We start from the raw sequence: 24,251 nt of genomic DNA on the forward strand, positions 1-24,251 counted from the left end.
CCATGATTCAGAGAAGAGATTGGTTCCAACAGGGGAAGGAATTACACAGGAACAGTATTTCACTGTTGTGGGGTGAGCCAGGCACGGGATGACCGGATCCCAGTCCTTAAACATTGTTGCCTCTGCCTCTTCTAAGATAAATAGTAGGATTATTGGTCTATTAGCTACTACTATAGGTACTATACATGCATATAAGCAGAGGATAATCATACATATTAATGTAATATGGGTAGAGTGGCTACCCATAACCTAACCCGGGTTTTAATGTTACGGGTTGACCCAAACCCAATCCACGACCGGTCTAATAATGTCGGCTTTTAGCAAGCTCCCCTCTGGGGCATCCATCGCTCTCAAGCCTTTTCGGGTCTCCATCCCGGAAGAGGAGCTGGATGAGTTCCAGGCCCTGTTGAAGCTCTCCAAGATTGCCCCACCAACATTTGAAAACTCTCGGCCAAGCGGCCAATATGGCATTACCTCGGACTGGCTGACCACTCTTCGGAAACAGTGGCAGAAGGATTTCGACTGGTATACTATCTTAGTCCTGTGCGAGAGGCTATAGCTAATGCTCGTAGGAGAGCCTGCGAAGCAAAAGCGAATCTCTTTCCGCAGTTCACCGTAGATATCGAAGATATCAAACTCAAATTTGCGGCGCTATACTCTAAGAAGCCGGATGCCGTGCCCATTACTCTCATTCATGGATGGCCTGGCAGCTACACGGAGTTCCTGCCGATGCTCCAGCTATTCAGTGAGGAATTTACCCCTATCACTCTGCCATACCACCTCATCGTTCCTTCTCTACCCGGCTGTGCCTTCTCCTGGGGCCCGCCTTTAGACCGGGACTTCACCAGCGAGGACTCCGCCCGTATTCTGGATAAGTTAATGCAGGCCTTGGGTTTGGTGGGGGCTATATTGCACAGGGTGGCGATATTGGTGCCAGGGTGTCTCGGCAGTTGGTCGTTGACTATGCTAGTTGCAAAGGTACGTCCTGACAGTGCATTAATGTGTCTAGTCACTGACCATGTTTAGCTGCCCATTATAAGTTGTTCTACATCGATCTCAACTCCCCTAGAAATACCAACAGCAGTAAACTTTTGCCCATCAATGGAACCCCCGGAAGGAGCGGCAGATACAACGCTTACAGATCAGGAAAAAAGGGGGCGTAGAGCGGATGAACGACTTCCTCACTTTCGGCAGAACCTATGCATACGAGCACGCAACCAGACCCAGCACCATTGGGCACGTTCTGTCCAGCAGCCCAATTGCCTTGCTTGCCTGGTACCAACCCTGACGTACTACAAAGATCATACAATGTCTCACAACGACCACAGGTGTGGGAAAAATTTTCTAGATTGGGTCAATGATTCCCTTCCATTGGATACGATCCTCGAGTTTGTCTCTCTGTACTGGTTTACCAAATCGTTTCCTCGGGCCATTTATCCCTACCGCGAGGTAGGACCGCTACTAGACCGGCTTGCAAAGATACTGATACTGATGATATTGTAGATGTTAAAGGCTCCACATGATGCAGATGCAATGCATGATAGGTTGTATATTCAGAAGCCCCTCGGGTTCTCATATTTCCCAAACGAGATCATTCCGGCTCCCAAGGCCTGGGTGAGCACTACGGGGAACCTAGTCTTCTGGAGGCAACATGACAAGGTACGTCTTAATATCAAGGGCCTTCTAGTCATATGTTATAGGGTGGGCATTTCGCCGCACTTGAAAGACCCCACGACCTGAAAGCAGCCCTTTCTGCCTTTGTTGAGCAGGTCTGGCCGGAAGTTGCATCCAAGTAGGCCATTGGCGAGAACATGGCACAAGGAGTGAGATATAGTGTCAATAGCCTCCAAATGGACAGTCTGGAGAGTGAATTATCCACAAAGATGTCTAGATGTCTTCAAGCGCGTCAGTTGCATGCATATCTACACGCCGATGAAAATGGTGGATGATCTTTAGTAGAGAGGTAACCCACTAGGCGCTAGCTAGCATGAGTTGAACCGTATTATTTGGAACAACTTGACCAGTATGATCATAACTTGGATACTTGTGATAAGGCTCAAAGCCCCTGGCTAGCCTGGCGCAGTTTTGGCTTTTGACAAGTTTCCTAAACCGGAGGCCTTAATTGTCGGGCTGAGAGGTGGTATTTTGCCTCTAAGAACTGATTTGTTCAGCGACTACCCACCCTCTCTATATATTTTGCGTGGTAAAACGGGTCAATCTGGAATACTCGCGGTGCAACGCACAGGCAATGCTAGCCTCCCAGGCTATGAGACGCTCTCAGCAGAGATCTCCAGGCTAGTTGGTTCCCTCGGTGCTAGCAGGTTAGACCAAACAAGGGCACGCACAAATAGCACGGTCAGCAGAAAGAGAGTTACTCCCAGTTGAAACGAAGGATAAACTAAGCAACGGAAACATTGGTAATAGCATCTTTGAAGTCCTCCAAAAATCTCCAACGGCCAGTGTCCTTCCAACCCTTCGTTTTCCACTCATTCGCTTTATTCGGGAAAAAGTCTATAACTTCCAACAGACTTTTGTCATGCGCCAAAATTATAAATATGTCATCACTTGCGTCAAACGAGATCATTTTGCTGATAGTCGCCTCCGCTAAAGGAACATCCCGGGTGTGAGCAGGAGCTAATCGGTTATAGTAAGGCTCTGTGGGACGATGTCCTGGGCGAATCGTCTGGAGCACAGCGCCGGGGCAGACCGTGCCTTGCAGATGAGGCGGATCTGAGAACGATGATGGTGAGAGTTCACTTGGACGCGGGAGATAATTGTTGGGTCTTAAAGAGCCGCAATGATGACACCCATCGGCTCCCATGAAAATGAACGTCGAAGGGGTCGTACGCGCTAAGCCACACATATGCCCAATTGCGTGCTCAAAAGTAAGTCAGTACTTTGAGCCGGATTGTACTAGGAATGAAATAATACTGACACCGGGGGCATCCAACAAGTAGAAGCTGCCATCTCCAAAGAAATCCATAGCAGGGAAGCCGCCGATATATAGCCCGGTATTGAAATTTATTTCTCGCAATTCCCGCCCACTATAAATTGTTGAATCAGCCCTAGTTTTGAGTATAGAATGCAACTCTTTCATAGAGTGATAACAGATGAGTTGACCTACGCGTAATCGGCTTCAAGTATCACCCCATCTGGATCAGCGGGATAACCCGGAAGGAAAGCATTACTGAATCCTGGGCCGACGACAAGGCTCACATTGAGCGGAAAGATAGCGGGATTGCCAACATGATCGACATGCCAATGGCTATATAATTTACCAGTCAGTTAGGCAATGCAAAAGGCATGTTGGGAAAGCTCTGACCTCCATATGATAGAATCAATCTCAGCTGGCGAGATTCCGTGTGCCTGGAGAATTTTAGCTACATCTTTCTCTGTGTCCATTTGTAGTCCTGCTAAACCACTGCGAATGACAGGAGGCAGAGACTCCTTGTCTGTGCGAACACCCAGGTCAAAGAGAACCTTCTTTCCCTGAGGGCCTTCAATAAGAAACACAAATGCAGGGCAATTCAAAGTCTCATGACCTGGTAATGGGTCTTGAACGAAGAACCCTAATGGGCAGCGAATGCGAGCGGTGCTGTTGATAACGCTTACATTCACAACCCTTTCTGAAGATGGGAACTCAAGGTTTGGGGTAAGAACAGGTTTCTGCGCCATGTTCCTTGAGAAAAAAAATCTTGTAGGAAGTGCGGCGGTTGTTTGCATAACAATGCCGTGAAGTGCTTGGGGTTATAGATATGGATTATCTGACAAGGGGGGAAAGGGACTATATCTTGGTACAAAGGACGAGGGAAATCAGCTACAATGTTCAGCAGGCTAGCACAATGCATGTGCATCCCTGATTTCCCGTAACAAAGTTCACGCCTCAAAATTCTCTGGTACGGAATCTTCTCAGGCCGATGAGTAGTATTCGCATATTCAAGGTCCCGGTAATGACGAACCGGAAGCTTCTCTTTCCGACCCCCAGATACCCATACGGCAAATGCGCTGACACTAATAGAACAGCATCACATTTGCTGCCGAGAGTTCCGTTGGTGGTGATAGTGTAAGGGTTAACTAGACTGCGGCATGTCCTGGACATTGGGTCGTATACCATAATCGCAAATTGAGGATAATGGATGTTACTTTCATACCACATCCTTGTTGAGGGTATCCCTGGATATCCTTGGGGATTTGCAGACATCCGTCACGTCCTCAAAATATCCGCACTAGTATAACTCTTGTTTCAGTATCTACTTTTGGTCCTTTGGACAATCATGTGATAATTATGCAGATTCATACATTTTAATACCTTTTGACACTGAATTTCAAAGAATAAACTGTCTAAATAGGGAAGTACCTTGGCATATTCTGCCCGTTGAATATCCAGTGGATATTAGGGTCAATACTTTATCCACAAAGTTGAGGATTGCGAATATCTGAAGTCATACCATATCTGCAATGTGTGGAGAGGATATGTGGATGTCCATGGATATTGATGCCACCACACTCTAGGGTCAACTAAGGAACCAATCGGGTCATGGTAGAATCTTAGCATCCGTTTTTTGGATGATGGTAATCTGGCATAGTCTGCAGAAACGGTTTAGACTCGAGGCTTATCCGACTAAACTAGCGTCAATTGAACAGCCAATAGGAGACCGCATTCCTAATCAAGTTAGCCCACCATAGAAATGCAGCCGGGCTACGGAGTATATGTATATGATAACAGAAGAATGTGCCTTGCCATGAATAGCAGTGCTATGATTAGATATGGATCACACGCCTCTAAAATGATCCGCGCTTTGAAAAGGCTTTGAGACAATGACAGACTCCTCGGCCAATGTGAGAGCGACATCCAAATCCGGTTCCTGGTTGTCCTAAGGCTTGGTCGTCCCTTGCATACGACTATTTGCTCTTCACACAACTATGGCTCTGAGAGATGCTGTGATCAGGTGCATACACTCTTGTAAAGTTTGAAACGCTAATCTTTCTTTACAGTAAGATAGTGTATAGGGCGTATGACCATTAAGCTGTCACCTCAGTTCTACCTGTTATAGTTTATAAAATTGTTATAGTTTATAATTTCTATTTGCCATATAGCAGAATCTCCGAAAAAAGATAGCGCAACGTAGATTGCAAGTTCGCTGGAACCTCTATGTGACTGAACTTTATCTTTTCTTCAGACAGCACTCACTCAAAGTATTTAAAGTCCTGAGTGCCCCTCACCTTCAACCAAAATCAGCAGTCGCGCCTTGCGTCCTCTTTTGCTCGTTTTTCGGTTACGCTACGACGGTGAACTTCCCACAGCCCAAAGTTACTCCACTGCCTCCGGGTATCGATCTTCGTGGCAAAACAGCTTTGGTTACTGGAGCCAGTGCAGGCAGGTATTGGGTTGAAAACAGCCCGACAACTCCTTAAACTCCATCTTTCTCATCTTATTCTCACCGTGAGAAATGTATCGAAAGGAGAAGCTTGCAAGCAGGAGATCCAGCAACTTAACCGCCAAGCACAAATCACAGTGCTTGAGCTCGATATGAACAATTACAATAGCGTTCTGAGCTTTGCGAAAACTCTGGAGGAAGAGGTCCCTACAGTCAACATTCTGCTACTCAACGCGGGAATCGGACTTCTGAAGCTGGAGCGGAGCCCCAGTGGACATGATTGTGTCACCCAAGTGAACTACCTGTCCAACGCCCTTTTGATTGCTGCACTGTTGCCGTACCTCAAGGCATCCTCAGAAACCTCTGGCGTTCCTTCTCGTATTACTTGGGTAGGGAGTCGAATGTACTTTACCACGAGTCTGGAGGAGAAAGCGCCTATAAAAACTGGTGAATCGGTGCTTGAGCACATGGATTCAAAGGAATTTTTTTTTCCTAAAGAGAGATACAACGATACCAAGCTTCTGTGCGCCATGTTCATGTACAGTCTCGCTCAGCGTCTCGACAAATCCAAGGTTATCCTGAACATGGTCTGTCCAGGTCTGATCAACACCAATATGACCAATGTGTTACCCTTCCATATGCGCATGGTCATGGGTGTCATGAAGTTTTTTCCTAGCGCGCCCGGTTGAGGTCGGTGCGTGGATCCTCATCAACGGGGCAGTCGTTGCAGGACAAGAAACACATGGAAAATTTCTCGGAGATAAGGAAATCATTGGGTATGGCGTAACGGTTCCCCTTGCCTACTCACACAGAAGCAACAGCCAAGGGAAGATGCAGTAACTAACCAATCTTTCGCGCAGACCGTCCCCGTATATTTGCTCTCCTGCAGGAAAAGCTACTCAAGAACAGCTATGGGCTGAGACTGTTGAAGAAATGAGAAAACTGACCAGCCTACCGGCTGAGTTTAGTTTGTAAGTGTGGAGTTAGTGTAAGAAGTCAATTTTGCTCTATTTCTGGGCAACTATCAGATTGATTCTTCGGATCTATATTGTTTTATTTCCCCGCATTCCATTGATTTTGTAGTTTTGATTATTGATTATCTGATTCTGGAAGACTCTAGCCATGAAACTGAAAGCATAAATATAACCTATTCGTCCTCTACGAGTTGATCAGAGTTGACCAGAGTCCTGAAGCTTCCTAGTTCAATAACCAAGCTTTTCACCTCTCACACTCCTTTTACTTTTCGGGTTTCTGGTGAAGTTCCTTAGTAACCTGGACCCCAATCAGGCTCGAATACGGAGTAGATAGGGCTTCTTCACTAAGGGGAGCCTCCCACAGGTCCATAATTTCATTTCTCCCGTCAGAGCGTCCACAGACTTGGATGGCCCCCATTGTCTTGGCTCGGGCCAACAAGCTACGATATTTCGAGGGGAGCCTGTGACCGAAGATTGCAGACTGGTCTTCCACTGCCAAGGTTGTCATGTGTGACAGTATGTACATTGAAGTATCAATTTAGACCACTGAGCTACCTTCAACCCAGACCAACTCAGCTGATTCTCTCTCAAAGCATCGTCTTCCCAGACGTGAGTAAAAGGGGTACAGCACTGTTAGATAATCCAAACCTACCCAGGATATTAATAATCAGTCATGCAAGCATAGATAGTTCACTAGTTCCAGGCTTTCGCGGACTTATGAAGAATTCACATGCTATTCCAATTCCTATCTGCACACGAAGAAGCTCCTCGAGACTAACGCCATCGCTGTGTTAGCATCCTGAGCTACATTGGCTGTTCACAAAGAGAAAAAGGACTGAAAGAATGAAGCAAGAAAACTTTGACCTAAGATGCATGAGTAGATAAAGCTAGCAAAGTGACCATTAGGAAGGTATGCGAAAGATCATAGAAGTATGGGTATTAGTCACAATTAAATGAGCCACCCTCCAAACTAGGAGGCCACAAGCCCGAATTTGCACGACCGCCCTTAGAGCGATTCCAAACAGCGATACCAGAGCGTCTGTCCTGGCGGGTCATGGATCGCGTTGACCCACGGATATTTGCCCAGAATGTCTCTGATGTCACCCCAGCTATCAATCCCTAGAGCTTTCAAGGTCACCCTTGTTTTTAAGACCCACGTGGAGTCGTTCCAGGAGGACGGCAAGACCGCCCCTATAAACAGCGCCCAAAGGGAAAGTTCCTGGTCATTTTGCTCAGCACTTAGATGTTGATGCACCGAGGCAAGAAGAGAGCGCGACAGAAGATGATTCGGGGAAATTTGGCCATCCCATCCTTGTAAAAATGACGCCAAAAATGCTGCCAACCCTAAATGCACTCTGTTCTCAAGCGATGAAGATCGGAGCGGCAAACCTAAGGGCTTTAGCTTGACAAGACGATATCCAAGTAATATGATATTTTGGTGAAGTTGAAAAACGCCCAGTTTCGGCGAATCACCCGTCATCGCGTTATTGAGACTCGAAGCGAGGAAAAGCACATCCAGAAAGAGATCTCTGAGATTAATTGGCAAAGACCCGAGGATATGCTGTTGGGACCTGGGAAAATAATCTTTGCCATTAGGCTGTGCGTGCACATCCGAGAACTGTCTCATCCCCATAAATGCCCATTCGGCCTCCTCAAGCCGAAACAAAGTTGGCGTGCCCAATTGCAGTGCATACTCAAGGTCAACTCTGGAAACATGAATATAAGTACAGAAAACATATCTTCTGATCGTTCCTGATCGGACATACCGCAGAATTTTCTCACCCAACCCAGATTGGCCTTCCATTAATTTCAATATTCCGCCTCTTAATTGGGCCATCCGCCACAGTCCATGCACGTGGACAGAGCCTTGTTGAAATTGATGCAACTGATGCTCATATTGAGCCATACCGATTACAGCCGCGATGGTAAGATCGGTGATTACACTCTGGAGACTGATCTTTTGTTGTAACAGACAAAAGGTGTTCGAGGCGTGACGCATGGCTTGTAACTTGCCGTCAGGCTTGCTTACCAAGTTGTCGAGGCAGAGGAGAGCCGTAGCCATCGTGCTGTGGAAACCTAAGATGAGATAAATGAGGCAATTTGCTTGTCTAAGCAGGAATATTTCTTACAAGCTTCGTCGACGAACATGTTCTGGACGCATACCGGGGCACTAAGTTCTCCATAGTCAAGTCCGTTGCTTAGTTCGGGCGAGAATCCCATAGAGCTTAAGAACGAGATGACTGCTATCTTTCATCAGCGCTACAATAAACTTCCCTCGCCCATTTCCATCCAAGCTAGATCTTGTAGGGGTCGAAGAGTTACCTTCCTTGACAATCCCTTTGGATTCACCGGGTAGAAGGCCAGGGAATATCAGCCCGTCGTCAATCGGCCGTTCGATTGTCGGATCTTGTCTTTTTGCTTTGGAATCACCCCTCATGATGAACGGGATACGAAATGAGGTAATGGTCGTCGTCGAAACGCCTTTCGTCGATGGGCGCATGATTTTTTTGCCCCTATTCTTACCAAGGGCGGCATGGCTGCGGATCCGTTTTCTCGCCGCATCATTGTGACTGAGATCGTTGTGATTATCAATGAACTCGAATGGCATTTCGAAACGTTGCGGATCACCAGCAATGACAGTGTGATGCCTAAGTAGTGTTTAGGTCTTCTAGTTGAGACGAAATCCGCTTGGCAGGCCGTCATCCGCTTTCAAGGTGGGTTAGGTGTGTGCTTGAGTGATGTAACCCTCAATGAGCTATCTTTGCCTAAACTTAGCGATTTCGACGAATCTAATTTGACCGACGCTTACAACGCAGCTCTGACCCAGAAGAAGTCTAAATATTGCTGAATTGTGTGTGAACACAACATATCTCACATATACCCCTTTCCCGTCGCGTCAAAATCGCGAGATCGCCTATTTCACCTACTCAATCACAGAAAACTGCCTCTGAGCCATAGGAGGAGATGGGTTTGACTAGTTGGATGGGTCTTTCCTAATATTTGAACTCCTGACCGACAAGCTTCTCGCTCATTCTCCATAGCCTCTCTGCATCGACCTTGCTTGTTGCCCACGAATGCACTTCTTCCATATCAGGATCTGCGGCATGGCAATCGCTTAGGAAGGCCCCATTCTGGTTCGCAATACTGGTGTCAAACGCAGCAAAAACATGTGTGGCAGCTCCCTGATCCAAGTCTTTGATCTTCATCTCGGCCATGCCCCACAACCACTTGTTGCCATAGATATTATCCATATCAGTGAGGTCCGCGGAGAACGCGGCCAAATCTTCCCTCCCATGTGCTGCCAGGTTCGTGAGACTGACCCCTGGACATATCGGAAAGGCGAGAAGGCCGCGGTGGCCGAGCTTCTCGGCCAGCGAGACACCCATCAAAGCATTGGCCGTCTTTGACTGGCTATATCCTAGCCACCGCTGGTAGTGTTTGCCCCCGTTGAAGTTCGGATCGGACCAGTGGATGTGGCCAATACGGTGCACGTTGCTAGAGACAACCACAATGCGCGGGGTCTTCGAGGCCAGGATCTTTCCCATGAGGAGATTGGTCAAAAGGAAGTGGCTGAGGTGGTTTGTTTGGAATTGGCTTTCGTAACCGTCCTCGGTCAGCTTGTATGGCACCGCCATAATGCCAGCGTTATTGACCAGAATGTCGATGTGAGGCACGTCAGTCCAGGAATTGACTGTCTCAGCCGCTTCCCGGACGTCGTCAAACGAGAGGAGATTGAGGTAGAGTGGCTTGACCTTGACGCTTGGGTATGCTGTGGCTAGCTCGTCGATGAGGTTTTGCACCTTGGAGATCGAGCGGCTAGCGAGGATGAACATAGCAGGCTGTGCCACGGCGACTTGCTTTACAAAGCTTTCGCCCAGGCTTCCGGGAGAGACACCCGTAATGAGAATAATCTTTCCAGCGATTTGGGGGGCGTACTGGCGCACAAGCTCACTGGCTCGGGTCCCTTGGTTGTAGGTGGCCACCATGGCTGGCAAATGTGTAAGCGCAAGACGATTTCCGAAAGCTCTCATACAAAGGGTGATAAAGTTGAGGATGCTACGACTGATCCCGGTGGCAGGTCATAGCCCTTTTATAGTTACTATCTCATATGGGGTTGTACCTATTCCATCGGCTGGACCGGAGAGAGGGGCGATAGAAGAAAAGCTGCTAAACCATTTCAGGTGCATGGTGCGAACGAATAGAACGATATAATGGCGATACGATTTGGCTGTCATTGAGGTAGCTGTTCCTGCCAAGGTGTGCTAAGTAGGTAGAATTTGCCATATTGGACGCGTGGGCCCAGACGGAGTAAGACATGAAGGGCCAACTGTGGCTACTGAATCCACCCAGGCTGTTCCCGAGCGCGCTAAACCATTTCGGGTTCTTCGTGCGAGCGTTACCGGACTACATCAATGATGTCCTTCATGAAAGGTAAACGTATTGGTCCGGTCACTTGAAGTGTTTATTAATGCTAGCCTATAGGGAGGAGACATGAACAGCCTGTTCATGTCCAGCTTTTCCTATTGCAGGATGTGCAGACACGCTAAGATTCAACGTGTTTTAATGCTTGAACGAGGGCGGGAACTGCGCAACTGTTTTGATCAGTATTGTACAGACAACGACTACGCGAAATTCAAGATTAGCGACATTGAATGGTGGCAAATGGATTTCCTTCTCCAATTGACAAAGCCCTTATGAAAATAGAAGACGTGACTACCCATAGTGTTTTTCTGGTGCGTACAAAGCTTCTGGAACATATTGAAGAGTCCCACACGGAGTCTAAGCAGGAAGATAACTCCGTGGAAAAGGGCTATGCACGATGCCTTGCTCGCAGCTAAACAGAAATTAAGGGAATACTATGACAAGACTGACCGAGACCATGGGTTCTTATACGCTACGGGGACAATGCTCGCCCCGCAGTATAAGCTCTGGGCTTTTGGTGACACGGAGTGCTCTCAATGCCACAGTGAAACTTCGAGATCCTATCCAGGTCCCCTGAGGAGGGGCTTTCACCAATACCAAAAGCAGATCCCAGATTTATCCTTCTGTGCCACAAGACATCAGTCTCAGCAAGAGACATCAGAGTTAGACCAGCTGCTTGTGCCGCATACCTCTTTTTGCCTAGCAATAGGGTCCAACTGGACGAGGTTGATCGGTACCTCCAGGAAGGCGAGAACTTGATCCGTCTCTATGCTACTTTCGAGTTCGACTTTCAATGAGCCTGTCCAGGAGTTGTGTCTCTTCTGCCGAGGGCGCGTACTGGAAAGAACATGAGCGCGACTTTCCTGTACTCTCACGCCTGGCACGCGATCTTCTCGCCGTGCCAGCCACGGGCGCAGGTGTCGAACGCTTCTTCAACAGCACTAGAGACATTTGCCACTATCGCCGAGGGTCTCTTAACGAGGAGACCATCCAGGACCTGATGATGATGATGTACATGTGTGCCCAGAAGTTCACCCTGGACAGTCAGCAATACAGCCATCTCGGGAAAAAAGAAGATGCCCAAGGCAGATATTCAGGCAACGCACGAAGAAGAACTTACGCTTAAAGCAACTGAAGATGAGTTTGAGCTTATAAGTGACCGCGAAGAAGAGAAACTAGAAAGTATAGGAGCCAGGGACCAGGCTATGCAATTAGAGGAGTCAGACAGCGAGCTAGAAGTGTCAAGATTAAGGGATCTATCTAGGGATATCTCTGAGGAGCTAGATAGAGAAGATGAGGGAACATCGCTCCTACCACCCCTTGTCCAGTTTCGCGAGAGATCACAGAAGCAATCATTTGGAATGGTTACAGTGTCATCGAGCAGACTGCAACGGTATGAGCTGTATTAGGGCTAGAATAGAAACAGTAGCCATCTTATTATAGCGTGGTGTGTTCAAATATACTAGTTAGTTCCGGGGCCCTCAGTCGCCTTCTTACTCTAGCAAGGGACTAAACCAAGTGATACAGAACCTTTTTGAACATTACTGCACAACTGAATGCTTAGAGTCGCATGGTATTCATTTGCTTCTGCGGGTTACTTGGCAACCCATATGGGGGTTTCTGGGTTGGGTTATGAAAATCTAAACGCACCCATGGGTTTGCTAAGACCCTAACTCGCCCAGGGGCTGGGTTCTTGGCGGGTACCCATGGGCTTGGGCGGGCTTTGGCGAGGTCTACCTATCAATTAGATTACACTGTTGTGCTGCCCATGTTGCCAGGGCCAGTCCGGTCTTCTCGCCCATGCATCGTAGTTTCTCTTGGAACCACACTCGTTTTGCTTCCCCAGCTGACGAGGAGAACATCAGGACTGTCATGGGGAAGAACATTCCAAACACTCGATGAGCCATTCCCTGATTGTCGTCGCCAGTATGGTGTTCAGGATGGAGGCCAAGAACAGCGCAAATATCTTCATGGATCTGCTGAAGAATCATAGCGAGCTCTTCTGACGAGCAAACCTGACTGTCGAATTCGCAGCTAGCGCTGTAATCTTCTCCGTCCCCTATGCGAGCCACAAGGCCATGGACCAACTCGACCACACGGTATCTGACAGTCCGGTATAGGCTTCTCACTATCGCCTCCGTTGTTTTGGTAGATACTTCAAACATGTCATTGAATGCTATCGGTTGTTGGTATGAAGGCATATTTGGATCGGAAGAGCGTCTAATGCTGATGGCTGCCGCTTCAAGCTCCTCGCTGATGGTGAATCCATCCCTGATTAGCCGCCGTAGTACCTCCAATCTGGGTAGTTGGTCACCCGTTGCAGTGATTTGAAATTGAGCCCGCCTCTTGAAATGGACTGCCCGGCTAAGTACTGGCTCCAAAAGAGGGTCGCTCATCCACGGAGCCGTCAATTCCTCGAAGGAGAACCACTTCGTGTCGCTGAGCTCATAGTCGACAAACGTACTCATAAACTGAACCCCAATGTTAGTTTTACCTGGCGCCTCGAAGTGCCTTGAGATCGAGTCGACTCATACACAGATATGGGAGAAGAATGCAAGAATGCGCCTATCCAGTACAGAATGCCTTCCATTCTCGGAGCGCCATCGGAGCAGCATTATTGCCCCACGGAAGTGGATATGACAGCGAAAATCAGAATCCAATAGCATATTCTCCAAGCAATCTGGAACAATTGCCTGAAGAGTATTTTAATATCAGAATATCGGATTAATAAAGCCCACTCTAAATATTCTGATAGGACAAACTAGCCTGAGAGCGAAGCTCACCTCAAAGAGTGAAAACAACAGCAGGGTAACCAGAACAGAATCGTCCGCAGTCAATACCGGGTCGTTCAGAGCGCTATTCAGTGCCGAAATCGCTTTGCTGTAGTGGTGTCTCGCTCGAGCCATCAGTTCGGACTCACGCATTTTGCGGGCCAAGCTAGCTAGCGCGACAGCGTGCACCGCGTCCCGGCAACATGTCGGTGTGCTATCAGTATAATACCTGGGGAGTCTGTTGAAGAAAGTGATACCAGAGCCCATAGCGTAATCGCTGCAGAATTGGTTCCAGCTGAGAATCTCAACAGGGATGTGGACTCCTTGTGGAATGCTGGCTATGGGTGTTCTTGCTCCAAGTCGCTCTCTTCTAGTTTTGAGCACTTTCTCAACCCGCGCCTGCACTTTTTCTCAATATGATTGTTCTGCACACGAAGCATGAGGTTCCAGGCCTCGGGATAGCCAGGACATACGCGTCCGCTCTCCCCGCAACGTCGACAGCATGGCTTTTCCAAACCACACTGGATTAGAGAAAGAATCCACTGTCAGCAGCGAACACCTTGGGGCACCTTGGGACTGCACAGCCAAATGGCCAAAATACCTTAACTCGACGCCGACGGCACGTGAAACAACACCTTGAGCGCTTACCCGTGTTAACCATGGCTGAAGGAACTATTCACTCTGTAGATAGGACACTAGCCCAAAGCCCATTCACGCCGAGCTAATAGCTTGCTACGATTGTCCATAGCATCCCTACACGCACTTCTGATGTAATCATGGCTAGGCCTTCTAAGTAACCATTAGCTCATATCCTCTTCCCTACTTGGCCAACTGGAGGCAGATGGTCTAACAGACAATAGAGCAGCAAAAGTGGAAGCAACATACATACAGTGATAAGAGTTGATAAGATTTTGGACAATCAATTAGGGGACGTAGATTGGGACAGCAGGAGCCAAGTGCGCGTCTACTCTCTGACTCTAATATATAAGGCGGGCACATCTCACTACCCTAAAAAATAAAAGGGAAAGCATGCGGCGTAGGGTCAAGGGTAGACTGTGACTGGTAGAACAGCCGCAAGAATAACAGGCACGTAGTTGATGGTCAACCCTCTGCCGAATGACAAGAGCAATGCGCTAGCCACTGGTCCTGCAAACTGTACCAAAAAACCCAACTGGAGCGGCCCCAGAATTGTCAGCTTGACATGAAGCAAGATTATCAGTTGCAGTAATGATCTGCTCTCTTCGGCGTTTGATTCACGGAGCCATTACGCCTCCCGCGAACTCCACTTCACTTCACATCGGGACTTCGGATTTCCGGCCATCAACCCGACGGCTATCATCACCAACTAACAATGAGTCAAATGAGATCATCTCCATACAGCACACATGCGAACAAAGAAAAACAGAAGGCTCCTCTGCGGAAAAAGGCATGTCAGAATTGCACCAAATCCAAAGTACGATGTGGACTAGAAAAGCCTATCTGTTCGCGATGCAGGTCGAAAGGCCACAGCTGCCAATATCCCCCGGGGCGCGTCGCTGCACCTCAGATTGGGGTCACTGGTACCGCTAACGACATCGGAGAAGACTATACAGCGCTTCTTGGCATACAAGGATATGTAGACTCCGCCATAGTTCCGGCACCAGCGTCTTTGATACCGGAATCCGGCCGAGCTGCGGCTTCCAGGTCTCCTCGTCCTCGTGCTGTAACCAGCGGACAGACCAGACGCCTCGATCTCGATTTTACGGATATCGACTTGACACCCAGTCTAAATGCAGTAGATATTCGAGACCGATGGCTGAGACCGTATCTCCTCCCACCTCTAGGACGAGACGAGATTCTCAAGGCCTACCATCTATTTACGTTGCAATACATCTCCATTACGCTCAGGACATATCCACAGTATATGGTCAAGGATGGCGGTTTTCCGCCAATTATACACCATACACAAGTCAATACGAATCAGATGCCACAAGCTCTGGCCAACTGTTACAGCCTGGTCCGGATGTGGGTGCAAGCGGCTCCAGGAAGCGAGACGATGGTGATGAGCGCTGTCGAGGCGGAAATGGAAAGACTGGCAAGTGAGGTACGCTTTCTCAAGGGACCCTTTGGATTCTAAACTGATCGTACAGACAACGAGTCAACATGACTACGACCTCTTATGTTCCTTCCAAGCCTACCTTGTCTATACCATCTTGATGTACTTCAGCCCTCTCGGCAATGTATCTGCAGTAACCGATAAAATCATGATGACCTTAATGGAGCTTGCCTTCCGTACTGCTCAGAATGGCCTATTGTGTACGGCGGAGACCACTCATACGCGGCCAAATTGGGAATCTTGGATCGTGGTCTCGGCCAAACGTCGCGCCATTTACACCATGTACCTACTCACCAGTGTCTACAATTCGGATCGGGGTCTACCAAACTTTGTGGCCGACGAAATGAAGGGGGTCTATGTCCCCGAAAGCAAGGTACTATGGGAAGTCACAGACCGAGAAGTATGGGAAAAGGAGTATGACCGCCACCTCCTGGAATGGGAAGATGGAATGCTGGAAATATCGGAGTTATGGCGATCAACCGAGACTGGCTCGACTGAACGACGGGAAAGGATTGGAAGATGGGTTCGTGGGGTGGACGAGTTTGGTATGATGTTGTTCGCAGTTTGTGCACATATCCATGGCTGCTAAGAAAGTCCCTACGGAATTCCGAAGGGCACCATCGGAGCTCCGGAATCGGCAGGCGTCAACCTTGTGCGGCTCAACATAAAACACGCTCTCGCTCTCCCTTTCATGCAAAAGTAGAATCCTTCTTCAATTATCTCGGAAACATACCAACAACTACAATGTCTCGCAAAGCTGTCTACATCACTGACCACGCCCCCTCCGTTCTCCAAACCCACAGCTGGCGCACCGCCTCCAACTCTGCCGCCTACCTCGTCCCCTACATCAAACCGAGCATGAAAATCCTTGATATAGGCTGCGGTCCAGGCAGCATCAGCATCGACTTTGCGCGGCTCGTCCCCCAAGGCCATGTCACGGCGATCGAGTACGTTGCCGACCCGCTAGACGCAGCCCGATCCCTCGCCTCCGCACATGGACTCACAAACATCGACTTTCGCGTCGGGGACATCCACTCTCTTGACTTTCCGGACGACACCTTTGACATCGTCCATGTTCACCAGGTGTTGCAGCACATCGCAGACCCAGTGCGTGCACTACGGGAAATGCGCCGGGTGGCGAAGAGTGACGGTGGGATTGTTGCGGCCAGGGAGTCGGCATCGATGACCTGGTACCCTGACAACGCGGGAATCGCCGGATGGAAAGAGGTTACAGATCGTATGTGTAAAGCGAAGGGGAGCAATCCGCATCCCGGCCGGTATATACATGTTTGGGCTGAGGAAGCCGGGTTTCAAGGGACAAGAATCAAGAAAAGTGCTGGGGCATGGTGCTTCAGTAGTCCCGAGGAAAGGAAATACTGGGGTGGATCAATGGAAGCGAGGATGAGATCGAGTGGGTTTTCGAAGATGGCTGTGGAGGAGGGATATGCGACGAAGGAGGAGTTGGAAACGATCGCGAACGGATGGAGGGACTTTGTCAAGGACGATCAAGCTTGGTTTGGGCTGCTCCATGGGGAAATTCTATGCTGGAAATAATCTAGCATCATCATTGACACGACCTTGAACATGAACAAGTGGTACTACGGCAATGAATTTAAGATTCCTGATGTAACTGCACGGAGACACCCTCTGGGAACTGCACTTCCTTCAACTCCTCCAGCGTAACATCATTGGGTACAACAAATCTTGCCTCCAGTCAGCAAATATGTCCAACACCGCAGCAAAGAAAGCGAGCCATACGAAGTAGTATGTATAGGAGGGAGGCTTCTCGTCGAAATAAAAAACGTGAACTTATCTGCCCCTTTTGCTGCGAACCCGTCCTTTGTACTATCACGTATCAGTCGCCAATTCAGATGCGATCGCTGAGCATAACGTACAGTTGTTCAATCTCGCCGTTATGTTTCCGCCATGCTTCGACGCTGTCGTATTGAATGACAATGCTCTGCTTGGGTTACCTGGGGTATCATGAACATAAATCAACTGAACTTACATAATTTGGCATTTTTGAGTATCGTCCTAGATAATGTGTACCAGCAATGTTTGGATGGGCTGATTGACTGTTGAAGGTAAATGATCCCACAGCTATGATGTCACCGCCTCCGCCTCGCTGAAGATGCGGATTTGTTTCTTAGTTGATTCTCCACTAAAAGAAAATAAACACCACCGATGATCAATTACTCGAGGACCTTTCTCGAAAACATACAAAAAGGCAATCAAAACCGAGCGGCAATGCATCTAATCCTCTCTCCTACCACTACCACTACCACTACCACTACCAGTCATCCACATCAGGCGAGTGAGCCCGCTCATGATCCGAACTCGAGCTAGAATGGTTCTGCTCCTCCTCCAACCTCTCCACCCGTTCTTTAAGCTCCTCCTGCTCTTCATCCTCACCTAAAAAAAGTCAGTCAGCAATGTATCAACATAAAACCACATCTGCAAAAAAAAAAAAAAAAATAAAAAAAAAAAAAAAATAAAAAAAGGCAAAACTCACGCTTCTCATGCTCCCACAGAGCCATACCCGCCGCACCGAGCGCTACACCCGCCACACCACCTGCAATGATCTTCCCCATCCCGCTGGATTTCTTCTTCTTCTCTTCTGGAGGCGGATACTCGCCGGGAGGCGGGTAGTAGCCGCCGTCCTGTGGCGGGGGTGGTGGAGGTGGAGAAGCATAGTAGCTTGCTGACTCAGGCGGGGGCCCGCTCAGTCCCCTCGCATGCTCGGAGTCCTGCATGGGCGTCTCCCATTGCGAGCGGCCGGTTGCCGTCTCGACGAAGTATGCACGGCGGAGATTGGGTTCCCATTCTTGGACCCAGCCGAGGGGGAGGGGTGGTGGAGGGATTGCGGGTGGTTGGGCGGAGGGGGCGGGCGACGAGCTGTTGTAGGGTGGTCCCTCGTAGCGGGGGCGGGATGGGTCGAAGGAGGAGGGGGAGCGCTCGGGGGGAGGACGCTCGTAGGGGGGCCGCTCGTACGGGGGGCGGTTGTACGAGGGTGAATCCTGGGGTGGGATGTCATAGGGAGGGCGGTTGTAGGGTGGTTGTTGCTGTTGCTGTTGCTCGTAGGGGGGTCGGTCGTAGGGAGGCCGGCCGTAGGTGGGTTGCGGCGGGCCTCCGTAGTAGGTATCTCTTTCTCCGTAGTAGGACATGCTGCTCGCAATGTATGTGTAGTAGTATGTGGTAGTTAAGGCAAGTTCACTGAGTGATATCTAAAAAGAAAGTAAGAAGAAAGACGAGTTGAGCAGTGTCGAGCCCTTTTATGTGGTCCTGCGGAGGGGAGGGGACACCCAAGTCTATGCATGCATAGTCCATACACTTACGCTCCAAATTACATTTACCATCAGCGAGTTTGAGTGATTTGTATACTGTCAGTGCGTAGAGCCGTCCCGCATGCCACAAGTCGAAGCAGATAGTCGACACAAAGACGTGTATCCACCGGGCTATTAGTTTCGATGGGACCAGTCGATAGCCCAGCAATTAGGCAGATACATTCTGTCTAACAATGGAACATCAATATACTCCATACCTGTCTAGCACTCCATACGGCGTATATCAATGACTACCCCTGACTCTTAGCAATTAAAGCAGCTAATATTACTCTTTAATCCACTTCATGTTTCTATACAAATAGTTAGCACAACGTACATTTTCTTGTAGACTATTACACTCAACGATTAACGCCTGGTGATATTTCTGCACCACACCCAACCATTCCTCCGATTACAAACATTAAACTAAACATATGACTCGTCCACCAGCACGACTTCCGTACAAGGAACCAAACCCCTGACAATCGACAACGTCCACAGTCCCTCCGCTTCGACGCCACATCAAGGCTGGTGTGTGGATCTCACGAGTCGCACCCAATCGGATACCCCTGGACTCTTACTAGCCACAGTAGTGTATCAGCGGAGTGGTTCGGGTTCAGCCTTAACGAGCCACATAGCCCCTTGCCTTGGAGCAAAGAATCAGGCAGAAACACTGTCTTTCTGGGTTGACAGCCTAATGATAGAGTAGAGATTATTCCGTAGTGGATAGGATGCATGATACTGAGTGAGGTATTTTCAAACAAGCCACGTGTGTCATAATGAGTGGCTGTGACTGTGGTCCTTCTGCGACACTGTTGTTGATCTGAACTCGGGGTCCAGCCACAGGCCCCTCTTATAATTTACCCAGTTATTGATACCCACTTTGGTCCTGGAGTTTCCGGAATGTTCCTGACGGAATACACTCCTCTGTCTTCCTTACAGGGATGGATGTGGGGCTAAGGAGTTGATCTCTGAAATGAACGGTATAGGGGTCATACAGGGCATGGACACGCACATTGATGGCGTTGATATATCTAGCTCCAGGCATCGCAAACTAGCCTCGAGAAGATTGTGTTAGAGTTTACGATGAGCAGTGAGCGCTATAATGAATAACAGATATCGGAAAACATTGAAAGTCATTGATTGATTGGATTGGATACAGTTAGAACTCGTAACCGTCATCCAGCCAGTATGAGACGAGTCAACGCTTCAAATTGTACTGGTATTACCCATACTGACTATATCAAATGGAATCACTCATGGTACTAAAGCCCATATATCATGATCGGTGACGGGTGCAGAATCGTACCGGCCCCGAGGTTCACTGCAAATCCGGTCAACTCGAGCCACGGCTCGCAACATCGGCAGACTGGTCACTTCCAGGATAGAAGAAGGCCGCAACGCTGAAGTGCAATCAGTAATAGGTTCAGTTTCGTTAATAAAAAAGCAATGACTTTACCTGATGATGACATAGGCGGCAATAAGCAGCGCCCCCTCAAGATAATTGCTTCGACCATCCAAAACCAGAAAGTTGACTACAAAAGCAGTCACAAACAAGCAGATGGTTTCGAACAGTGTAAAGTACAAAGACATGTCTTTGTCCATGCACCAGCCTAGAATGACCACCAGGGGTGTAACGAAAATCGCTGGGACCTGGGTCAGAAAACGAAATCGTACAGACATTTTGACATTGCTAGACTACTCACCGATTTGAATACTGCTTCCCACTGACACGCCAATGGACAAATCCATCTTATTCTTGGTGGCCACGCTGACGGCAGTAACGTGTTCTGCAGCATTACCGACAATGGGCAGAATGATCAGACCAATAAAGGCCTCGCTGACCGATGAGCTCTCGATCATTTCTGGGATGGCGTCCACTAGGAACTCGGCACAAACGGCGACAAGCGCAGTTGACACCAGTAACATGACCACGGCAGCCGTGCGTGATATCTCAGGTTCTTTGTGTTCAGGAGGAGCATTGTTAGCCGTGACATCAAGCGTAGTTGGCATACGAGCGGCACCTCTAGCAAACTGTACTGCGTTTCCAACTGGGGGAGGACGATTCATGTGAGATGGAAGAGACCGCGTGCGTCGAAGACCAGGTTCTCCTGGAGCAAGGTTGTTCGAAGCGGCAGTGTTTGAAAACACAGTATTGGATAGTAACGATGGGATTGCGGGGCGAAATGGAGACCTTCTCTTCGGGAGGGCGGCAGCAACCTCAGCCTGCTGGGACGAGTTGATGCCATCAGGACCAGGCACAGGCTGAGGAGACGGCAGGCACGGTCGCTGTGTTGATGCATCAGTGTCCAAGGTGTTGGCATTATCTTCCTTGCGGGCTTTGTGCTTTTTGCTCGTTCGCTTCTTCGCTTTGCGGTCCTTTTTGCGTGTTTCCTGATCGCCAATTGACCGTGGACCAAAATCTATCGAGCGAGGCTCGTTCCTTCGCTTATCATCATCTGCTTCGTAGTGACCATCGTCCGCAAAATCAATGGCGATTGAATGGTTCGAAATTGGTCCCTCGGTAGACCCGCTCTTCTCATTCTGCCCTGGACGGGCTGTATCGCCAGAATGCTTCTTGCTGAGAGTGCCGGAGGCAGTATGATTGGAGCTCGTGCTGGACTTTCGACGTCTACGATGTCTCATCGCTCGCTTGATGCGCTTTGCAGTTGTCCAGGATGTCGTGGTGTCATCGGAATCATCAGACGAGCTGCTGGATGAATCGGAAGAGCTGTTCATAAACTCCGCCAGGACACCGGGATGAGATTCTTCATCAATGATCCGCTGTGGGATGCTCGCGTAAAGGTAGGAGTGGGATTTGAGCTGAAAGATAATGTAGAGAATATACACGAGGAGCAGCACCTGCACAATATGAGAATCATAAACATATATGCTGATCAGAACAATGCTTACCACACTGGTTCCTCGGCTAACTTTCAAAGTGTTCCTATCGGCCGATGCACTGTTCGACCAAGATGCGTGGAAAGCAGTCTAGTCATATCATAATCAGCATGATTATGTGAAGTAGATTCAGCGAGATACTAACAGGGAGAAGAAGACTGGTGACACTCAAACTCAAGAGGCATGCGCTCATCTGAGTGACTGTGCTGTTATAGATCTGGAGACAATCAGCACGAGCCTGATATTGCGCTCAAGGTAACCTACCTGTTCCTGGAAGCGGAGACCTCCCAGAAGGAAAGACATTCCCAGAATCAACAATAAATTAGCTAGGATGGAGCCTAGCAGGGAGGCCTGGACGATCCTTATCTCGTTCTGCAGTTGTTAGCTAGATCATCAGATAGGCTTGAAAGGGATGTACCTTGACGAGTGCAATGCTGGTTAAAAAATCAAGTTATTACGGTCGAGAGGCAGAAAATATGTCAATAGAAACTTACATGCTAAGAAAACGTTAGTTATAATGCGCCAAAAAGTGTATCGCAACTTACAAGATAATTAACTCTACGGCATTTCCGAATGTAACGTTGATGAGCGCTCCAACCGTATCTCCCAGACGGCTGGCAACACACTCAGTTGCATGGCTCAGTATACCAGCCAAAGGGATGATGGCAACCGCGTTCATCGCAAAAATCACCGCCGGATTTAATCCTATCGCTTCAACGACGATACCGACGGGCACGAAGACCAGTAGGACATTGACCCAGCTATGGAACAAAGCTTCCTTGGTATGTCTTCCAAAACGGACGGTGCCATTTCTCATGCGGACAACAAGTCCTTGGTTGCTTTTGGTTTGTTCATCTTGGGGGTTAGATTGTGGACGTTCCAGGTCCCCCGTCTGCTCCTTCACTTGACCATTATGTCGAGGTTCTGCGGTCTCCGAGTCCTGGGCCTCGTTGGTTGGTCGTTTGGAAGGGTCTTGGGGAGCTGAGCTGCGGTGGGACGCGTGAGCTTTCGCCCACGATTGAATCCGGTCTGTATGCAAGGAGAGAATGTGTCAGTTTGAAGTTGACAGAATCGTGTCTTTGCCTACTATTTCAACAGTTCTGAAACAGCGCACTCTCGAGGAAGATGGAAGAGCCATGCGAATTTTGCAAAAGAATGATACTATTCTGGAAGAAACAAACTGTAGAGGAAGAGGATGACAGGAGCACTTACGCATGTATTTCAGAAGGAAAATCGTAGATAAATCACTATGGAAGGCAATACAAGCCTAGTAATAAAAGCGCTTTGAGATAATAAAAGAAGCAAATCAAGCTTCGGAAAGAGAAGCTGGGCTTACAGAGAGTGACCAAAGTCTCAGCGAGACTCGGAGAAACAAGGCGTTATATGGAGTGGCTTGGCACTTCGCAACGCCGATGATGCTTGCCAAGCTTGAGATGATCATAATTTGTCCTGGGATAAAGCGGGTACCCCAACAGCGTATGAGAAGGCACCCAAGTAATAGAACCACCACTAGCCTATCACTGCGCCTCATCTCGTTATCAATCACGCTTCACTTTTCTATTTGTCTACGGCAGGTATGGTGGCTGTAGTTGAATGTCATCCAGGAGTCACCTTGAGCTGCTGTCCTACCCAAGAAAACTGTCTCTGTAATCCTCTCTCCTACAATAACACTTGCGACTGGAGTAGAGTTTCCTTTCGTGTGACTATTTAGAAAAGGTCGTTCCCATTTTCGAGATAAATACAGCTAATTTTGGTCGGGTGATCACTGAACGATAATTCCAAGCTCTCAGGAATGCGCGTGGAGGGTCTTGAGTGGATTCTTAAATCCTCATAAGGCTGGACGTCCAATGATTTCCGCAGATTCTCAGGCTAAGATAAAGCCGCCTGGTTGTGATTGGCTGGGAATATGTCAGGGGCGAATTTTCCGTCCTGGTGGTAGATTCTCCGCCCCTGTGTCAGTACCGAACTGGGCAAGCCGCCTCCTTGCTCAACAACATACATCACGTCAAATTGAGCATACGTAATTCATACCAAGCGCAGAAACAATTGCTACCTATCAATGAAGTGATCAAAAGAAGGCATCGTAAGATGCTATATCATGAGTTGTATGCTTGATATTCTGACGACTGATCAGTTCGGCATATCCGTCATTGACACAGTCTGGAACGGGCCAGTCCAGCGCCACTAGCCAGGAGGGTATATCAGTGGTATCTCCTAAGAAATATGGTCTTCGCTAAGGTACTACTGGGCCCGTGTGGCTGACGCCTGAAATAGAACATCGCCACATTTTGATGCCTGAGGCATAAATGTGGCTCATCTCTACTTCTGCTACTTGGGCACAGAACTTGGTCCTTTCTGCGAATGATCTAGATAGTCCAAAGTAAACG

At 48.6% G+C, this 24,251-nt stretch overlaps 10 protein-coding genes across 10 annotated transcripts; 6 read left to right on the forward strand and 4 right to left on the reverse strand.

Annotated features, from left to right (window-relative positions):
- Positions 1–307: 307 nt before the first annotated feature.
- Positions 308–1,026, forward strand: AFUA_4G03260 (epoxide hydrolase family protein; the record flags this gene model as incomplete). Its single annotated transcript, XM_741419.1, has 2 exons — positions 308–525; positions 573–1,026. The coding sequence occupies 2 exons, from the start codon at positions 308–310 to the stop codon at positions 1,024–1,026; spliced, it is 672 nt and encodes a 223-aa protein (XP_746512.1).
- A 75-nt stretch (positions 1,027–1,101) lies between these two features.
- On the forward strand, positions 1,102–1,796 carry AFUA_4G03270 (putative epoxide hydrolase; the record flags this gene model as incomplete). Its single annotated transcript, XM_741420.1, has 3 exons — positions 1,102–1,449; positions 1,513–1,659; positions 1,701–1,796. 3 exons carry the CDS (start codon positions 1,102–1,104, stop codon positions 1,794–1,796), a joined length of 591 nt encoding a protein of 196 aa, XP_746513.1.
- Positions 1,797–5,069: 3,273 nt separating this feature from the next.
- AFUA_4G03280 (uncharacterized protein) lies at positions 5,070–7,007 on the forward strand. Its single transcript, XM_077804528.1, has 2 exons — positions 5,070–6,154; positions 6,239–7,007. The coding sequence occupies exon 1, from the start codon at positions 5,531–5,533 to the stop codon at positions 6,065–6,067; it is 537 nt and encodes a 178-aa protein (XP_077660675.1). The 5' UTR covers positions 5,070–5,530; the 3' UTR covers positions 6,068–6,154; positions 6,239–7,007.
- Positions 7,008–9,064: 2,057 nt separating this feature from the next.
- On the reverse strand, positions 9,065–10,646 carry AFUA_4G03290 (oxidoreductase, short-chain dehydrogenase/reductase family). The gene has a single exon (XM_741422.2). It carries the CDS (start codon positions 10,381–10,383, stop codon positions 9,346–9,348), a length of 1,038 nt encoding a protein of 345 aa, XP_746515.1. The 5' UTR covers positions 10,384–10,646; the 3' UTR covers positions 9,065–9,345.
- A 921-nt stretch (positions 10,647–11,567) lies between these two features.
- On the forward strand, positions 11,568–12,183 carry AFUA_4G03300 (uncharacterized protein; the record flags this gene model as incomplete). The annotated part of the gene is made up of 2 exons (XM_077804529.1): positions 11,568–11,817; positions 11,864–12,183. 2 exons carry the CDS (start codon positions 11,568–11,570, stop codon positions 12,181–12,183), a joined length of 570 nt encoding a protein of 189 aa, XP_077660676.1.
- Positions 12,184–12,338: 155 nt separating this feature from the next.
- On the reverse strand, positions 12,339–14,298 carry AFUA_4G03305 (uncharacterized protein). Its single transcript, XM_077804530.1, has 2 exons — positions 13,309–14,298; positions 12,339–13,245 (listed from the first exon to the last, which is right to left on the reverse strand). Exons 1-2 carry the CDS (start codon positions 13,438–13,440, stop codon positions 12,508–12,510), a joined length of 870 nt encoding a protein of 289 aa, XP_077660677.1. The 5' UTR covers positions 13,441–14,298; the 3' UTR covers positions 12,339–12,507.
- Positions 14,299–14,896: 598 nt separating this feature from the next.
- On the forward strand, positions 14,897–16,308 carry AFUA_4G03310 (Zn(II)2Cys6 transcription factor domain-containing protein; the record flags this gene model as incomplete). The annotated part of the gene is made up of 4 exons (XM_741424.1): positions 14,897–15,104; positions 15,216–15,628; positions 15,675–16,185; positions 16,235–16,308. 4 exons carry the CDS (start codon positions 14,897–14,899, stop codon positions 16,306–16,308), a joined length of 1,206 nt encoding a protein of 401 aa, XP_746517.1.
- A 76-nt stretch (positions 16,309–16,384) lies between these two features.
- ubiE (class I SAM-dependent methyltransferase) lies at positions 16,385–17,194 on the forward strand (the record flags this gene model as incomplete). The annotated part of the gene is made up of 1 exon (XM_741425.1): positions 16,385–17,194. One exon carries the CDS (start codon positions 16,385–16,387, stop codon positions 17,192–17,194), a length of 810 nt encoding a protein of 269 aa, XP_746518.1.
- A 204-nt stretch (positions 17,195–17,398) lies between these two features.
- AFUA_4G03322 (WW domain protein) lies at positions 17,399–19,923 on the reverse strand. The gene is made up of 4 exons (XM_001481483.2): positions 19,328–19,923; positions 18,153–19,274; positions 17,536–18,052; positions 17,399–17,485 (listed from the first exon to the last, which is right to left on the reverse strand). Exons 2-3 carry the CDS (start codon positions 18,802–18,804, stop codon positions 17,931–17,933), a joined length of 774 nt encoding a protein of 257 aa, XP_001481533.1. The 5' UTR covers positions 18,805–19,274; positions 19,328–19,923; the 3' UTR covers positions 17,399–17,485; positions 17,536–17,930.
- Positions 19,924–20,021: 98 nt separating this feature from the next.
- AFUA_4G03320 (uncharacterized protein) lies at positions 20,022–23,615 on the reverse strand. Its single transcript, XM_077804531.1, has 9 exons — positions 23,077–23,615; positions 22,410–22,893; positions 22,283–22,298; positions 22,129–22,236; positions 22,010–22,081; positions 21,877–21,954; positions 20,670–21,825; positions 20,423–20,609; positions 20,022–20,366 (listed from the first exon to the last, which is right to left on the reverse strand). The coding sequence occupies exons 1-9, from the start codon at positions 23,078–23,080 to the stop codon at positions 20,300–20,302; spliced, it is 2,172 nt and encodes a 723-aa protein (XP_077660678.1). The 5' UTR covers positions 23,081–23,615; the 3' UTR covers positions 20,022–20,299.
- Positions 23,616–24,251: the final 636 nt, after the last annotated feature.

Source organism: Aspergillus fumigatus, chromosome 4, assembly GCF_000002655.1.
Source record: "Aspergillus fumigatus Af293 chromosome 4, whole genome shotgun sequence".
Classification (NCBI taxonomy): Eukaryota; Fungi; Ascomycota; class Eurotiomycetes; order Eurotiales; family Aspergillaceae; genus Aspergillus; species Aspergillus fumigatus.

What these genes read in the sequence shown, in the direction of transcription:
- AFUA_4G03280 (XM_077804528.1), top strand. Translation starts at nt 5,531, where the DNA reads ATGAACAATTACAATAGCGTTCTGAGCTTTGCGAAAACTCTGGAGGAA.
- AFUA_4G03290 (XM_741422.2), bottom strand. Translation starts at nt 10,383, where the DNA reads ATGAGAGCTTTCGGAAATCGTCTTGCGCTTACACATTTGCCAGCCATG.
- AFUA_4G03305 (XM_077804530.1), bottom strand. Translation starts at nt 13,440, where the DNA reads ATGCTATTGGATTCTGATTTTCGCTGTCATATCCACTTCCGTGGGGCA. An exon ending in CATTCTTCTCCCATATCTGT is followed by an intron (nt 13,246 to 13,308) that starts GTATGAGTCGAC and finishes ATTGGGGTTCAG; the next exon opens with TTTATGAGTACGTTTGTCGA.
- AFUA_4G03322 (XM_001481483.2), bottom strand. Translation starts at nt 18,804, where the DNA reads ATGTCCTACTACGGAGAAAGAGATACCTACTACGGAGGCCCGCCGCAA. An exon ending in TCTGTGGGAGCATGAGAAGC is followed by an intron (nt 18,053 to 18,152) that starts GTGAGTTTTGCC and finishes GACTTTTTTTAG; the next exon opens with GTGAGGATGAAGAGCAGGAG.
- AFUA_4G03320 (XM_077804531.1), bottom strand. An exon ending in TCACCAGTCTTCTTCTCCCT is followed by an intron (nt 21,955 to 22,009) that starts GTTAGTATCTCG and finishes TGATATGACTAG; the next exon opens with ACTGCTTTCCACGCATCTTG. An exon ending in GGGAAGCAGTATTCAAATCG is followed by an intron (nt 20,610 to 20,669) that starts GTGAGTAGTCTA and finishes CCCAGGTCCCAG; the next exon opens with CGATTTTCGTTACACCCCTG.